Genomic DNA, 17,313 nt, shown 5'->3' on the forward strand with positions numbered 1-17,313 from the left:
GGTGGCACCAGCCTGCAGTGGCCCTGTAAGGAGTATGTCACCTACTGGGAGTGGCATCAGCCTGCTGGAGCCCTGTAGGGAACATGTCACCTACTAGGAGGTGGTACCAGCCTGCTTGAGCCCTACAGGGATCAAGTCACCTAATGGGAGGTGGCACCAGCCTGCTTTGGCCCTGTAGGGAGCAGGTCACTTACTGGGAGGTGGGACCAGCCTTCAGTGGCTTTGTAGGGAGTATGTCACCTACTGGGAGGTGGCACCAGCCTGCTGCAGCCCTGTAGGGAGCAGGTCACCTACTGCGAGCACCAGCCCGCTGAGTCCCTATAGGGTACAGGTGTGCCGCCCTGTGTGCCCTAGGCCCTTGCACTCTGGGACTGTGACCTCCAAGTTGGCTTTGCAGGTCAATTCTCCCTGGTCATAGGCAGTAAGTCACTGCTTCAGTATAAACAGCTGCCTCATCTCCCCACTGTCTTGATAAACAGTTCATAGCTTGGATTGAAATGGCTGATTCAAACCAATCTCCACTGATCTCCACATCCAACTTGGCCACACCTTTTGTGTTTTCTCCTGAATAAGCTTTCCCATTTTTTCCAAATATAAATAGGCTACAAATTTCCCCAAGTTTTAAGTACTGTTTCCTTTTGATTGACAATTCCATCTTTAAGCCACTTCTCTCTTCTCACATTTTTCTACATGCAGTCAAGAGACGCCAAGCCAAACCTTCAACACCTTGCTTGGAAATTTCCTCAGTGAAATATCCCTATTCATCACTCACAAGCTCTACCTTCCACAAAATTTTGGAACATGATGCAATTCAGCCAGGTTGTTTTTTTTTTCTCCACTGTTCAATGACGTGTTTTTGACTTACATTTGACACCTCATAGTCTTTGCTGTCTATGCTTCTATGAATACATATTCTCAGAGACTGAGAGACTCTCTCTACAGTTCTCTTTTCTTTCTGGGTCTTCACCAGAATATCCCATAACAATTCATTTATGGCAATTTTAGCACCTTAAAACTCTTCCAGCTTCTATCCACTACCCAGTTCAAAATCATTTCCACATTTTAGGTGCTTGTTCTAGCAGCCCTTCATTATTGGCCCATTTTTTATATTAGTTTATTTGGGCTGCTATAACCAAATACTGCAAATCGGTAAACAACTGAAATTTCTCACCATTCTGAGAGGCTTGGAATTCCAAGGACATGGTGCCCGCAGATTCAGTGTCCAGAAAAGGCCTACCTTCTGGTTCGTAGAGGGCACCCTCTCACCATGTCCTCACATGGTTAAGGGACAAGCTAGCTCTCTGGGGTAACTTTTGTAAGGAACTAATCCCAATCATGAGACCTACTCATGACCTAATTATTTCCCAGTCCCATCAGCTTGGGGTTTAAGATTTCAATGTATGCATTTGAGGAGTGGGGGACATTCAGACCACAGCAATGGTGAATCCGAGTTGAAGCTCAGTTCTTTCCTTTTTTTTTTTTTAAATTTTGGATTAACATGAGGGTACCTACCATTAGGTTATACTGTTTGCACTTGTAAGGTAAAGTCTGAGTTGCCGTTGAGCCCTTCACCCAAGAAGTGTGCCACATACTACATTGTACCCATTAGGTTGAAACTTACTAACCCCCTCCCTTCTCCCTCCTGCCCCCTTTCTGAATTTAATTGTGTTTTTCACTCATGTGGGCCTATAATTATTGCTCTAGTAATTTCAACATAATATGGAGTACATGACAAGCTTGCTTTTCTATTCTTGAGATATTTTTAGTAGGAGAATGTTTTCCTATCCCATCCAGATAAGTACAAAAGATGCAAGGTCTCCATCTTTTTATGGCTGAACAGTATTCCACGGTGTATGAGTACTATTAACCTATCACGAGTTGAGAGACATTTGGATTGTTTCTACATCTTTGCGATTATGAACTGAGCTGCTGTAAGCATTCCAGTGCAAATGTCCTTGTGTTAAAATGACTTTGTTTTTCCTTCTGGGTGGATACCTAGTCATGGGATTGCAGCGTCAGATGGAAGGTTTGGCTCAAGCTGAGCTCCCTCTGTGCTGCCTCCTGGGGAAGATGAAGCCTTGGCCCTCATTCAACCCTAGGATGTTGGGTGTTCCATAACTAAGTAGCAAAACCATGTAACAACAGAGCCTGCCTAAAACCGACAGCGGCGATGCCAACACCAACAGACTGTGCAGTACGTCTAAGGATGTTTACTTAGTTTGGGAGTTTGATTATTCATTACTTCATATTCTTCCAGAAGGGATTCGGGGTCACTTTGAATAATATTGTTTGGGGACCCACTAGTATTTCCCACTGTAATATTATAAAGGAAAAAGAATCAGGCTATTCATTTAACTCTTTATTTCTGTAGGGCAACTAATTTCTCTTTTCGCAACGGTAAATGTATACCTGGCAAAGTATAGTTTCACCAAGGGGAAAAAAAAAAAAACATTTAAATCCCACAAAAGCTAAACACGTATTTTACCCAGTGGACTCAAATTTCTGTTAATACTGTAGCAGCATTTTTACTAAAAGGGACTTTCGAATTTAGTTTTCCATCTTGTGAGTGTAAGCAGTAATCACTGCCTTCTAAAAGAATTTTTGTTTTTTGTTTTATTTATGAAGTATAACATAATGCATATCTAAATTCATAAAATCTTATGCATATCTATATGACTTTTAGTGATCTTCAAGTCGTTATTAAGCAGTTGAATTCTGCCAACTCACTGAGTGTTTTCACCCAGAGCTACTCTTTGTGTGAAGATAATAATAATTTGATATATGCTTTGTGTATGGCACAATATTAGGTAGACTAAAATGTCTAGATAAAGTTGAACTTATTTCAACCTCTTATGAAAATATTCAGCATATAAAATAAAGTGCCTATAAACATTTTTCAGAGATAATTTCAGAAATATATAAATTATATTTATATCATCCTGCCTCTAACCTGAAAAAAAATTCCTAGAAAACATTAGTTCAAAAAGAAGCTCTATAAGAGATATATAATGCCCTATAATTCAAAAAGCCAGCATTAATCAGAGCATGAATTTAGAAAAAAAAACTCACTGAAATCTCAGGTAGCTACTGTGGTTTGAATATGAATCTCTTCTCTAAAAGGAAAAAAAAAAGCATGGACTACTGTTTGGGGGGCAAAAGTAACTTTCTTTTTATAGTCTTTTAGACATAAAAGTACAAAAGAATAAATTGGTACAATTTTAGATTTGAACAAAAAATAATTTATTGCTGAAGTTGATAATTCCCTAGCCTGATGTCATCAATAGTCCAAATTGCCAAATCCAGTAAAACTTGTCAAATCTCTTTTTAGTTCATTAATCTCACTGCCACATTTAGCACCATGGACCACTTCTGTTGCACCATCCCGACTTCTGCAATTGAAATCCTTTGGTTTCTACATCAGTGATTCTCAACCTACCTGATGCCACGACCCTTTAACACAATTCTTCATGTTGTGGTGACCCCAACCATAGAATTATTTTTGTTGCTACTTCATAACTGTAATTTTGCCACGGTTATGAATCGTAACACAAATATCTGATATGCAGGATGTATTTAGGCGACTCCTGTGAAAGGGTCATTCGACCCCCAAAGGGGTCGCAACCCCCAGGTTGAGAAGGGCTGTTCTAGATACTCTCCTCTGATTCCTTAAATTGCTCCTTCCCAGTCTTTCCTGTAAATGTTAGCATATTCCAGGGTTCTGTTTATACTTTAATAACTGGCTTTTCTTGACACTAAGCTCTCTTCAGCAATTTCTTCTACACATATTAATAATTTCTAAATCTGTTCTCTTCCTTTGATTATAATTCTGAATGCTGCATTTATATTTTGACGTATTTAGAAGAATTGTTTCATGTATTTACAAGAATTTTCATGTGTTTTCTGCATTAATATATCAAGGGCACCTCAAGTTTAACATTTCCATAGCAGAACTTGTTACCTTTGCCCAAAGCCAATCCTTCCTGCGGTTGTTGGATACAGGGAAGACACTACAATCCACTCTTAAGAAGCTTCCTGGAATAGCTTCCCAAGGTGCATTATAACTCAAGAAAACATACCTCTATGTTTATACATCCCATGGAACTATACATCTTCAAGCATGTTAAACGTTGTCTGTTTTAGAAAACCGGTAATGAATGTGAAGCCCCTGAGAAGCTATAAATATTAGCATAACACAAATAGTTGACCAAGACTCGCTAACCTGAACTCAATTGACACAGAAACATCAGCCACATATGCTGTACACATACACATAACACTGCATATGCTAGTGCTTTAAAGACTTGAAGTGAACGGAAACCGATAGGTAAATTTTTACCAAATCCACAGGCACTATAGCCATTGTATTAATAGCTATTGTAGAGCAAAGATTTTTAAACAATGTTAAAGAGTTATGCATTGCAATAATAGGTTCATCAATGTGGACTCACTCTACTATTTAATAAATAACTATGTAAAATGTAAATGGTGAAGTCTTCTCTTGATGCAATGTTCATAATTTCTTAGATATAAGGTTTTGGTTTCATTATAGTCAGTTGTTTGCAACTATGAAATGAACGTTGTAGTAGTAGTAGCAGAAGTATAATATTTTGAATTCAAAGAGACACTAGGAATAACCAACCCTAATTTCTCTTCAGTTCTGAAACCCCTTCTACAGCAACAGTGAATGAGTGACTACCAAACTTATCTGTACTCACAAAAATTCATTATGGGTATGTCCATTACATCTTGAAAGCCATCATTCCATTTTTGGAGTATCTTCAATATTAGCAAATTCTTATGTTGAAGTGAAATAGTCTTTAAATTTTTATCTCCTGTCCAGAATCTTCTGCCCTGACTTCCTTACAAACGTAGAACAAACATGTATCTATTTTAACGTGAGAAAATAGGAAGATGTGAGGACTGGAACTATGGCAGCCATTTTACAACCATTAGGAGTTGGCCGATAGAATCTCAAAAATGCTTCTCTAGCACCCTAACATTGTGAAGCTGCTGAACCAAACCCAAACCCAGCAACACTTTGATTTTATTACTTAAGCAATAAAGGTTTTTGTAGTATAGACCACTAATAACATCAGAGTTCTTGCTACTCACACCAGAAGACTACGGGACTAACGCAGGATGCTCTTTTCTGGGTATTTGGGCAAACATCAAGACTTTTCTCATCGTGTGTATTCCAGAACAGGCATTGCTCCAAATATCTGACCAGGATGTATTAGTGTTCCACAAGGGACACTATCCTGTTAATGGAGCCTAATCCGTTGCTAGTGATTCTGTGGGTGGCTGACACAGGACTTTCTGGTCAGTCTTAGGACTTTCCCTGGGACTTTCCCCAGAGGCAAGAACCAATTAGACACAGGATTGAAGAAACAATCATTAATCAGGAGGACTGGAAATGAGCAGACCTCACTGCCTGGTGGAGACTGGGTGGTGAATGTCAGGGTATATCCCCTGCACGCTCCACCTTTTGTAGGCAACCCCCTCCTGTGACTATGCTGACACTCCCTCTCTATCTTGCTGAAATAAATCGGCTCTGCAACCCACACTTGCCTGTGGCCGCAGAGGCCACCTCCTCATTTCTTAAGGCAGAAAGGCCCAAGACCCTGCCCACCAACAGGAACAGTGGACCCTGCCTACCTTGACTCCATCAACTGTGGGGAACAATTCAAGTGACATCATCATATTTAATACCTGATCAACTAAATCTTTAGTTATTTACCCATGACTCATAAAATCCATATGTATACATATATTTTATATTTATGCAACAGACTTCTTCTTTACATAAATAAGCTTGAGATACATTCAGCGCGACATGGAAATTACATTTCCATTGACGACATTCTTATACGTAATGCAGTCACAGGCCAAATGGGCTGACTTTATGTGCCTCTTCTTCACCAGAGGCAGCAACACGTTACTAAGGAAACAGAACCGTCAGCGAACATATAATGATAATAGTGAACTAAGGTTAACTAGTACAGTACCAAAAGCTCAAGTAGACCCACATTCAAACTCCTGCCCCCCAAAGCTTCTGCCCTGTGATTGCACAGGCTACTTAACCTCTCTGAGCTGCTGTTTCTTCATTTGCATAATGAATCTAATAAATACCAGCAGCTGTGAAGAATAAAGAAGTCTCTCATATGGTGTCAGGAAGTGACTGTCCCTTGCTGGTTTCTTCTCCTTCCCAGCTTTTTAATTTTCTCATAGAGATACAATTAGTTCTGCCTTGAAAACTTCGACACATGCCTCAAATCAGAGTGTTAACCCCCTTAGCTTACCCAAAGAAAGGCCATCTAAATATCGAGATGATAAAGGGAGATGATTAACAGGCAGCACGGAAATGCAAAAACACAATTTCACTAGCTAGAAAAGAGGAAGAGTCACGGTTTACGGGCCCTGGCCTAGCACAGGAGGCCGTTGTCCCTGTCCCTGAGCCCCAGGCCACCTTCACTAGTAGAAACATCCCTGCATACCCCAGAGAGAGAGAGAAAGTGATTGCAGATTCTTGGTTGGGGACTTGAGGGCTTTAAAAAAATTAAGACTTACTATTGCTTAATTATAAAATATATATGTATATGTCAGAAATATTTGAAAATATATTTATGTACTTACATATTTTTGAAATATAGACAATATGGAATTATAGAAGTATAAAATCTCTTAAGCATCTAGCATTTAGAAAAGAGTTTGGGTTTTTTTTTTTTTTCTTTCTTTCTTTTCAAATTAGGGGCTTTGGGTGGGAAGCACTGAGCAGTAGGTTTGCGGGATTTGGGAATTTGTATCACCTTTGGTCACAACTCTGATTTAAAAATTTGGGACCGAAATGATGGGTCTTGAAGAAGGGGAAGCAGGCCAGGGGGTGATTTCACCTCGCTCTAGACTGAAGATTGAAGTGAGAGTCTTTGGATATCTAAGTTATTCAGCAAGTTTGCCATGATCAGGAGGAGGTGAGAATTCACCATTTTGTTTTTTCCTAAATGTAAAGACTGTGCTTTTGGCTGGCACTTAACGAAGTAGATGGGGCCTGAGATCATGAGGAATCTAGCACCATGCTAGCCCGAAAAACTTAAACTTATAAGAGAGGATGGTGTTCTCAAATAAATAAAATTAAATGAAAAAGAAAATACCCTGGCTTCCAGGAAATGGGGGTGGGAGATGGAGGTGATTTTATTCTTTTTAAATGATTCGAGTATTTAATTTGTGTCTAAAGACACACATCTGGACACAGGGGGACACATGGCCCTGTACAGCGATGTCAGTTCCTGTTTAGCCACCATCATTAAAATACATTACTAAACCCTTTCATTAAAAAAATGATATCACATACCAAATGAAGAGTGTTCCTTTGAAACTCATTTGAGCACCTCTGTGGTCACAATTTACCCAATGAGTCTTTACATTAAAAGCATCATGTAAAATAGTAATAAAATGAAATTATTTTTGAGAGCGAGTGATTATAGTAAAGCAACGTTACGATTTTTACGATCTGAATAAAGCAGCAACCAGTGATTACCTTGTAACTACCTCTGAAATTACACTTCCCTTGAATATATTATTATATGTGGTGCAGTGACAGCCTGCAATTGTTAACTTCATGTGGGTACTTTTTATAGAAAAATCAAAAGCCAGCGACTTCACAAGTGGTCATTTGTTTCTGCCAGAAATTTGGGAACTGTGTGGGTGAATGCAACTAATTTCTATGACAAGGAAAACCGACTCAAAGAGAAGAAAGCAGACTCTGTTCAGAAGTGTCTGTGTTTGACAGTCCTTGAATGCTCCTATCTGTATCTTTGAAAGCCCTGAAGCACATCTCTCTAGTGCGTCCTGTATAAGTTCATATTTGGTTGTAGGCCAAGGCCAATTTGTTAGCGCTGCTGATAGATTCGCAGCTGTGGGGGTGGAGGTTAAGGGTCACAAAGTGTCCTCATGAATAGCAACCCCAGCAGCTGCAGCAGCTACACTGTGGCAAAGGAATCTGTGGGAGTGACAGGAATGTTGGTGGCCAAGAAGCAAAAGTCTCTCTCACTTCTACTCCTCTCCTTCCCCACCACCACCCCGTGGCTCTGATGTCAGAATTTGGAGTCGCCTGCTGGCCCCTGGGCAGAGCTGCACCTTTGCTGCTCACGCCTTCCTGATGTCTCACCCTCTTGGGGAAAGCTTTGCTGTTATTCTGCCACACCTCTGTCCAGAGAAAGGAAGGCAAACCTCCTTCCAAACAAACCACAGCATGACAGATTTAATAAATTAAGAGATGGTGAGCGCATTTGTAATTAAATCCAGTATTCAACAGGAGAGGCATGATACTTAGCTAGGTACAAAATGAGGTGCCTAGGGACCCAGATATCCTGTGTCTCTAAAACAAAAAATAAAAAGACATTGGCCTGAGATAAAGATGAAGAAGTAAGCGTGGGTTAGGTTTTAGTCTCACTCCCTGAAAACAAAGGTTAATCATGGCAGATATTAAGTGACACAAAATATCTGTGTCCTTCTAGGGCTGCCACTAAAGTAAATGGCAGCCAGAGTGTGTGCTGGGAGGCTACTGTGGGCCTGGGAACACATGATGAGGAAGGATTTTATTAGACCAGAGTGGTTGCAAGGAGATTTAAGACGTACTTTGAGAGAACTGAGGGAACCTGCTGAATAACTAACTGTGGAGGGAAGTAAAGGAGTAGAAGGCCCAGTGTTTCTTTCTTGAACTACTTAGGGACCAGGGCATTTATTAAAGAAAACAAGTTGACAGAGAAATCTCTTAAGTCATGGCATCCGCTAAAGCCTGAAAAATGATTTATTTACTTGACTAAAATTTAATGTAGAAGCAAATGCTTAAGAATGTAGCGTGTATGTGTGATGAAAAACAGACAGGCATTCACCACCAGTTTTCAGTCAAACATTAACCACAATTCCCAGCACATTAACACTTGACAGAGGCTGCCTCTCCTACAAGGAAAGCTGAGGTTTTCCCTGGATTCAGGAGCTTTGTATTAAATAGCAACGATGAGCTGACATTAGTGCCACTCCCAAGCCCAGGGCCCTGACTCCAGGTGCAGCTCAAAGACATCATGACTTAGAAGCCCAGGGAAGTCCCGTTTCCTCCAGCTCCCTAACTCAGACCTGGGACAGAGATGAGAAAGTTCCCTAAGCAGATGACAGGTTTCTATTTCCCTTTGCAGGACTAGACCCTAGAAGAAATGGTTAAGCACTCTGAGGTACCACTGAGAGCAGCCAGATGGCTGTGTTGAAAGCCTGGCCCCACTGAGATCAGTCCCCGGGAAATTATTCCAGTTAATGCTTCCAACTTCATTCACTGCCTTTGCCTTGACAATATGTCCCAAGCTGATGTTGGTTGACATCCACTCTCAAATGCATGCCTACCCTAATTTAGATCTTGCGCTCTCTTTCCTGAGCCTGCCAGGCAGGTAGTCATCACCTCTTGTTTACAAACTGAATTCTCAGCCTGAAATTTTGCTGAATCTTCATTCTAGCCCTCCCTTGGTGACCTCGCTCTGACACCTCCCAAACTCTCCAGCTGTGATTCCTAGTCTGGAATTTGCTAGTTCTTTCTCCAGGGTGCACCCTTACCTTAAGTCCAAGATTCGTGGGTGAAAATAAGGCCTCATCATATACAAAGGGTGCAAAAATAAGTATACACATTTTAGGAAAGGAAAAAAATGTATTAAAATTGTAATACTCAAGTCACATTCGACTTCTGCAATTACAAGAGATATAAGATACAATATACAAGTATATGAAGTCTATAACTACAAAAATCAAATGACTAATTTGTTATTTAACTACAGACTCAGCAAGTATATTAACACTGTAGAGTATTGATTTAGGACATAGTGGCAAAAAGTATACAACAGAATAAAGTACATTTCAGAAGAGTAAAACTTTCAAGGTTATTGATATAAGGTTTACTTAAATAAAACACACACACACACACACACACACACAATTATAAAACACATCACATACCTCCTTCCATCTGTTAGCTTTCCATGAAGGGCATCTGGCAGACCTACAGGCCTTGTGCATTCGAGGTTTCTGCAGATGACTGCAGTATTGTTCTTCTAATTTCCCTTGGAATTGGTCAATGCAAAGCACCTCCCGGTACTTTATGCCTTTGCCACAAGAAGCTGAGCACTAGAAAAGAAATATGAATGCCCTTGATTCATTTTTTCTTAATTAGGTTTATCTTCACGAAGTATGACATGAAACGGTCAAAACGTCCTTTCTTTGATATTTTTATTTAAGATATACTCTAGTATTTCTAATTAGAGAGAAGTTGAAATTTGCCATTCTGCTTTGTGACATCAATTGATGTTATTGTTGGGTAACGTGATAACCTTTTATTATCATTCATTCTATAAAAATGGACTGATTATCTGTAGTAGAACTGGTACTCTCTGGCACATAACTGTTTTCAGGGGTGTCCAACCTGTGGCCCACAGGTTATGTAGGGACTATTTAAGGACTGTTTTGCTTATCTGTGATGTCTGTGAAATTTACGCACAGGCCTTTTTTTGTACTCATCAGCTTTTGATAATGTTTGTGTATTTGACATGTGGCCCAAGATAATTCTTCTTCCAATGTGCAGCAAAAATAAAAAAGGCTGGAGTCCCCTGTAAGATCTTTTATGGCTAAAGCCCGTCTTCCACTAACTCCTTTTATCATGCATCATACAATAAAAACTTGCTCTCAATTTTGAAGAGTCCAAATCTATCCTATTTTTATCCCCATATGCTTTTCCACGTTGCAAAATATGTTTTCCATGTTTTAAAAAATTTTAATGATCTCTCAATGCAGGAAATGTGATCGAGAAGGTAGAAATTTTATTTTCTATATAAAAGTATAATGCAGTTCAGGTCTGTCTTCTGCATCAATTTAGATGTTTCTTTCTGCCATTAACCCTCCAATATATTTAATAAAGCAAAGAAAAAACCCTAAAGTCTTTTAAAAGTATAGATTAAACAATTATTGAACTTCACATTTCAGCCAGTTGCCATTTGATGAGTGAGACCACTGCAACATTGTGGAAAGAACTTGGGTTCTTACTGCTGGGTGACTTGAGGAACAATTTATCTATCACCTGTCCAAGCCTGTTTCTTTTTGTAAAGTGAGGAACAATCTTACAAGCCCGTTAGGAAAAATAACACAAGACAAAGGATATGAAAAGTCCAATCAGATCCTATTCCATATGGTGGGTCATCAGTAAACAGTGGCCTCCTCTTCCAGCATTTTCCTTCACACAGCCTCCGAAAAGATACTGACTGTTTCAGCAAGATCTATGCTACCAGGGCAAAGTTAAGCAAAAAGAGACATGGAGACCAGGCAACTCTCCTCATTCTTCTGAGACAGCTGTTGACACATGGTTTCATTTAGAAATTTACACTGAGTTCTGAGAACATCAGATGATCTATTATGTCGTTTATGTGTATTATGAATTCACAGACTATTAAACTATCTGCACAGACTATTAGATGCTTAAAATAAACTTTTAAAAATGAATAGTTTGGGGGTAATTTACTTTTTTATATTATCTAGAATACTATATCCCATTTGTCTAGGCAATTAATTTACAAGTCAGTACCTGATTATTAAGATTTACTATAATCATAGCCTACATGTCTTCTCTCTCCTCCCCTTATGAATACTTATAGCCTCCCTGAGCCACGCAGAAGACATTTGGCTCTGTGAAAATCTCTAACAGATCTTCATATACACTGTACTGAATTAAGACAACATTCTTTCCTCCTGTTGATCTAGACATGCCTATAGGCTCTGCTCTTCTCTGGCTATTTATCTTGGACACTTTTGCTGTCCATTTCTTTCTTTAGTTGCTTATTTTTCAAAGAGTGTGACATACTGTACACTAAAACTCAAATATTATTAAGTATTAAACACATAAAAATGTGCACTAACTACTTCAAGTACATACATGTTCACACATGGAAGAATGTTTCCCCTCTCAGATGCATATTATTTTTCTTACTTTTGAGTTGGGACTATTTGGACAAAGGTAACAATTATTACTCTTCCTTTTAGCCCCTCTCAGTAATGATTATGATGATATTCATGTGCAGATTTATTTAACATGGTCTCTTGCTTTTGCCCATTGTTTATACTGAAAGTGCTTATCATCTGAGGGACACACACCATCTATGAAATGGATGATGCCAGAGTAGGTCTTAAATAAAGTTAAACCCAGCAAAGACCATAAAAACAAAAACACTAGAAGATACTAAATACCATTCAAATAATACAATAAAAAGTATAATGGAATTAGGAAATTCATGGAAAGTAGCTATTTCTTTCTGGGATATTTGATAACTACACAAGGAGAAGGTGGTATTTGAACTCAGTCTTGAAGGATAAATAGGTTTGTTGCTGGACAAAGATGGATGATCTTACGTATTTGTTTGATGTACCTTATCTAGACATTGTCCGTGCATGTCTGCTTTGTAAAATTCCCACAGTTCTTTTAACAGTGCCAAGAATCCGAGAATCACTCAATAAATACAAAGTTAATTGTGTTAAAATTTCTCATGAGACTGGCCAATTCATTTAGAAAGTCAGGAACTGTAAGACGAGAGAGACTAAGGTCAAGATTCTACTTTAGAATTCAGCAATGTATTTCTTCTATAAGCAATGTATATGAAAGAAATGTACATATGGACGTGTACTGCATTGTCAAAGGTAAGATTACTCTCAGGAAAACTGAGTGTGCTCCTACACTAATTATAACTCTAGAGCATCTTTGATTCCTTTTCTTCCTTGTTATTATAATCTATTAGAATAATATAGTCCATTACTAGCCTATTGTAGATGATTTTTAACATAAAACTATATTTATCAACACATTTTATGTCATTTTTATAGCTCATATTTTATAAGCATATTTTATTTATTAAACATATTTTCATAAATGTTGCTCTTCTTTGCTCAAGAACTGATAACGGCTCTCTACTGCCCTTAATAGCAAAATAAAACGAACCCTCTTTCTTGCATTCTTGGTCCCCTACATTTTAGTCAACATACTTTTCCAAATTTATATTTTGCCGATTTTAGTTATGCAAACTTTTCTCTGGTTAGGAGTACTATCATTGCTTTAATGTGGCATAGTCACTCAACAAATGTCCTAACTCCATATTTCTCTTAACCCATCACTTCCCTTGGTACTTTCTAAATATTACTTATACTTAACAGCCCCAAGCAAATCCCATGTCTCGGGTAAATACATACAAATATTTCATTTTTCTGATCCCTTCCCTGTGAGTCCCACCCTGTTTTTAGCACTTCATCGGTTTCTGCATTTGTCACGTGCTTTACCAATCCAGCCTCCTGGACGTCAAGTCCTACCAGATCATCCATATCGCCTACAAAGTATCACGGGCAATAAATAAATATCAACGATCAAGTGATGTTGATTTCTGGTATAAGCAATTTGTCATTGTTGCTTATTAACTTTTTTTATTAAGCTCTAAAATAACGTATTTTAACAATTTTAATACCATAAAATATATTCATTGGTTAACAGACTCCAAGTCCTTTAGTCACAACAGAAAAAAACACAAAATCAAAGAATCGTACAATAAATGATGCTTTGGGGACATTTTTCAATCGGAGCTGTCTTTTTTCAAGATCTAAAGCAGAATAAGCACAGTATTTTATCATGTCTGATGAATTCCATGTGGGAATTTCTTGAAAGTAAAAAAGAACATGTTTTTCAAAGAATTATGTTTTAGCTGGAAGGAGGCAACCACAGAGGAAAGAAGTAGTGAAACGCTGCCCTCCCCTCGAACCACAGCACTTTCTGAGCTGTAAAGATTCCACAAAATACCCTATTTGGTAGGAACACCCAAACTGGCAATTCTTCCTTCTGATACCCTAGCAATCTTTTCTTTCTCTCCCGTCCCCCGTCTTATATCCCTGACATTATCCTGGTCCCTAAAGTTTTATTAATGCTGTATAATTCATTTATAGCATTCCTATCTAAATAATTTTGCTTAAAAATCACTTCTATGTCCCTTAATTGACCCAGTCTTAAACTCCAGCTGAGTTTTTGCCATGACTACATGGAACAGTAAACACAGAACACAACTCATTTCAGAAGTAGTGACATGAAATAAACATGCAAGGACCCCCAAGGACTCTTATGAATTAGGTGAACATAAATGTCTATGATAAAACAGGCCATTTAAACAAATGTACAATTTGTGAGCCCAAAAATGTACCAGAACTTCCAAAGTTGTTTGTTTAGCTTCACTGGTAGTCTCCATTTCAACATGGAGAGTTGGAATTAATTAGTTCCTGCTGACATGATAAATTTTGGAACAAGTATATTCTTGCTTTTAGAGAAAAGCTGCACATAATTATAGAACAAGATTATGTCTGATATTTGAGGTGTGGATTGTTTTATTTGTTTATATATATTCTTCTACCATGGAAGAATTAATAAATGGAATTAATTTGAGGGAGTCTTGTTGCTTAATTTAATTCAGGAAACTTAAATTACTAAACAAAATAAACTAAGGAAATCAAGCTTATTTAGCTCAGTTCTAAAAAATGGGACAGGTTTCTATGTATTTTTATATTGATCAGGCACTGTATGCTCTCTGACTATTCTGGGAAACATACTGGTAGCAGGACAATTAGTTAGTACCCTGACTCGTAATGAAATAGTAATAAAGCAACTGTAACACTGTAAGTTAGTCACCTACAAACCGTGCCTTTTATAGACTTTATGTGTTGGGTAACCATAGGCAGGTTCTTTAAACCTCAATGGACCTTCATTGTTTCATATGTAATACTGGTTAAATATTCGTATGAATCTCTAGGTCAAGTTAAGAAAGAACGGAATGGGGGGATGGGTGGAGGGAGGAGGATTGGAGGGATCACTTCTATGGTTTATCCTACAAGGGTACAAGTGAATCTTTCTAAGAGTAGGATATAAACGTCTTATCACAATAACTAAGAAAATGACATAAAGGCTATGTTAACCAGTTTGATGAAAATATTTCAAATTGTATATGAAAACACCACACTGTACCCCATGATTGCATTAATGTATACAGCTATCATTTAATAAAAAAAAAAAAGAAGAAAGAAAGAAGGGAATAAAACACACACACACACACACATAAATGGCCAAGTTGAGAAAACCCTATATATGCTGTAGCAAGATGCAAAAATAAAAATCAGTAAAGAACCCGAAGAGTCCTGCAGAACATCACATTAATTCTATGCAGCACGAGGGTGACAGTGTCTCCTATAAGGCAGGTGGAATGGAGAGTCAGTGTGTGAATGCTATTGCCTGGAAAAGACTCAGCTCCTTCCCAGCTCAAGACCTTGTCGTATCCCCCCACCCCAACACTGTCACTTATTTCATCCCCACATGCTTTTCAATGTTAACTTTAAATCTCACTTCCTCTACAAAGCCCCTTTCTCTGACTGGGGATTTCTGATGTCCAGCTCAAACCAGGTTAAGTGTGGCTTGTACTGACGTTTTTTAGCACCTTGAGTTTCTCTGTTATACTTGGGACACCTATAATTATCTGTTCTATGTCTGTTTTTCCTTCAAGACTATAAAATCTACTGAGAAAAGACATATTGTAGGGAATCACAAAAACAGAAATAACCCAGAATCATTTGTTTCTAATTTACTGTATCATGAGCCATTCTGCATTCCTTCTTAAAAAAAAAAAAAAAGGAAATAATCCTAATGAACCATGAACTATAGGATCTTGCATTAATTTACTGACCAACGTTCCTCTAAACTGGTATATATTCCACTGATGGCACATGGACTGATTTTAGATGGTACATTTCTAATTTAATCATTAGTTAAAATAGCAATAATCATCCTTAATTTGATGTATAAAGATTCCTAAGTTGGTTATTTGGGAAAAAAAAAACTCTCATGTCTGGTCTATACAATATCAAGTGAAATAAAAATTAAGAGTAAGAATTAATTACCCATGTGGTCTATTTCAATGAAGTTCACCTAGAAAATTCTGCACCAAAAATCCATTTCGCTTTACTGCAGTGTTATCTACAGATAAAGGTATATATTTTTGTTTTGTTGTGAATGATATAAACTTCAGCTAAATGACTCTAAGAGTATTAAGACTAATATAATATTTAATTCTAAAGATTTAAGGATTAGTATTAGAAACACAATTCAGAAAATGGCTCTCACACCAACTATATGCTTTGCATTTAATATTTTAGTTACTATCAAGATATTCTATTAAGGCAGATTTTAAAGAAAAACTTAGTTTCCCTTCATACACTCTTCCTTCATATAAATTCTTATTTCCTAATTTATAATTTTCTAAATTAATTCTGAACATAGCCTAAATTATTGCCAGTTCTCTAAACAGACGTTTGGTGAGTTAATTTAGCAACCATCCCAGTGTGTAAAATCAACAGAGATCATTTAGCTATTCCAGGTCAACTAGTAAAAGCAAAAAGTATCTTATAACAATTAAACTACTGTTCCCTTAGCACTTCTACTCATTTTCTGATAAAGAAAAGTATTTAAAATTAAATAGGTGAATGGGGGGGGGATAAAAATAAATAAATAAATAAATAAATAAATAAATAAATAAAATTATAAAAAAATTAAATAGGCTATGTCAAAATATGATGATGTGGATGGAAAATATTTAATGGTATGCTTTAAAAACATTTTGGTGATGGTTTAAAATGACAGCATTCAGTTCTTCAGAAACCATAAATAAGTAACCTAACTAGACATAAACTTAATAGTCATATTTTTTTACCTTTAGCCATTTTACTTTTCATTTTCCAGTGTTGTTATTAAACAAAAAATGACAATAAGAAAACACTAAAACTAAACAAGAATAACTGGAGTGAATCTCATTTTGCTTTTCGAAATTTTCTGATGACTTTTTCAAATTGTATTCATCAAATGATCAGATAAAGAGATAAAAATTCACTATAATACTAGATATCAGTTCACTTCTCTTTGTTTCCTGGCAGCAGGGTCCATAATTCACCTGCTGAGAATGTAAACACTCATTACCACAGAGCCAGGTGCCATGTCCATCCTACTTTTACTGTATGTCAGGTATTACCTAATTTCTGCCATTAAAGAAAACTTACCAACCTAGTGACGAGAGGGGATCACACAACCTTTTCATTAAGAACTAAACTCACCGCATGGGGCCTGAAGCTCAGCAACTAGGGCACCAGCCACGTATACAGGAGCTGGTGGGTTTGAATCCAGCCTGGGCCTGCCGAACAACAATGACAACTACAACCAAAAAA

General features: G+C 37.7%; 1 protein-coding gene across 1 annotated transcript in view; it reads right to left on the reverse strand.

The window, feature by feature from the left end:
* The window catches only part of ADAMTS20 (ADAM metallopeptidase with thrombospondin type 1 motif 20), a 154,473-nt gene that overhangs the window by 33,844 nt on the left and 103,316 nt on the right, over positions 1-17,313 (reverse strand). The window contains exon 28 of the mRNA XM_012807470.1: positions 9,997-10,164. Within this exon, the coding sequence (XP_012662924.1) occupies positions 9,997-10,164 (168 nt within the window). The remainder of the gene's footprint in view (positions 1-9,996; positions 10,165-17,313) is intronic.

Source organism: Otolemur garnettii, unplaced genomic scaffold (assembly GCF_000181295.1).
Source record: "Otolemur garnettii isolate 467f Iridium unplaced genomic scaffold, OtoGar3 scaffold00070, whole genome shotgun sequence".
Lineage (NCBI taxonomy): Eukaryota > Metazoa > Chordata > Mammalia > Primates > Galagidae > Otolemur > Otolemur garnettii.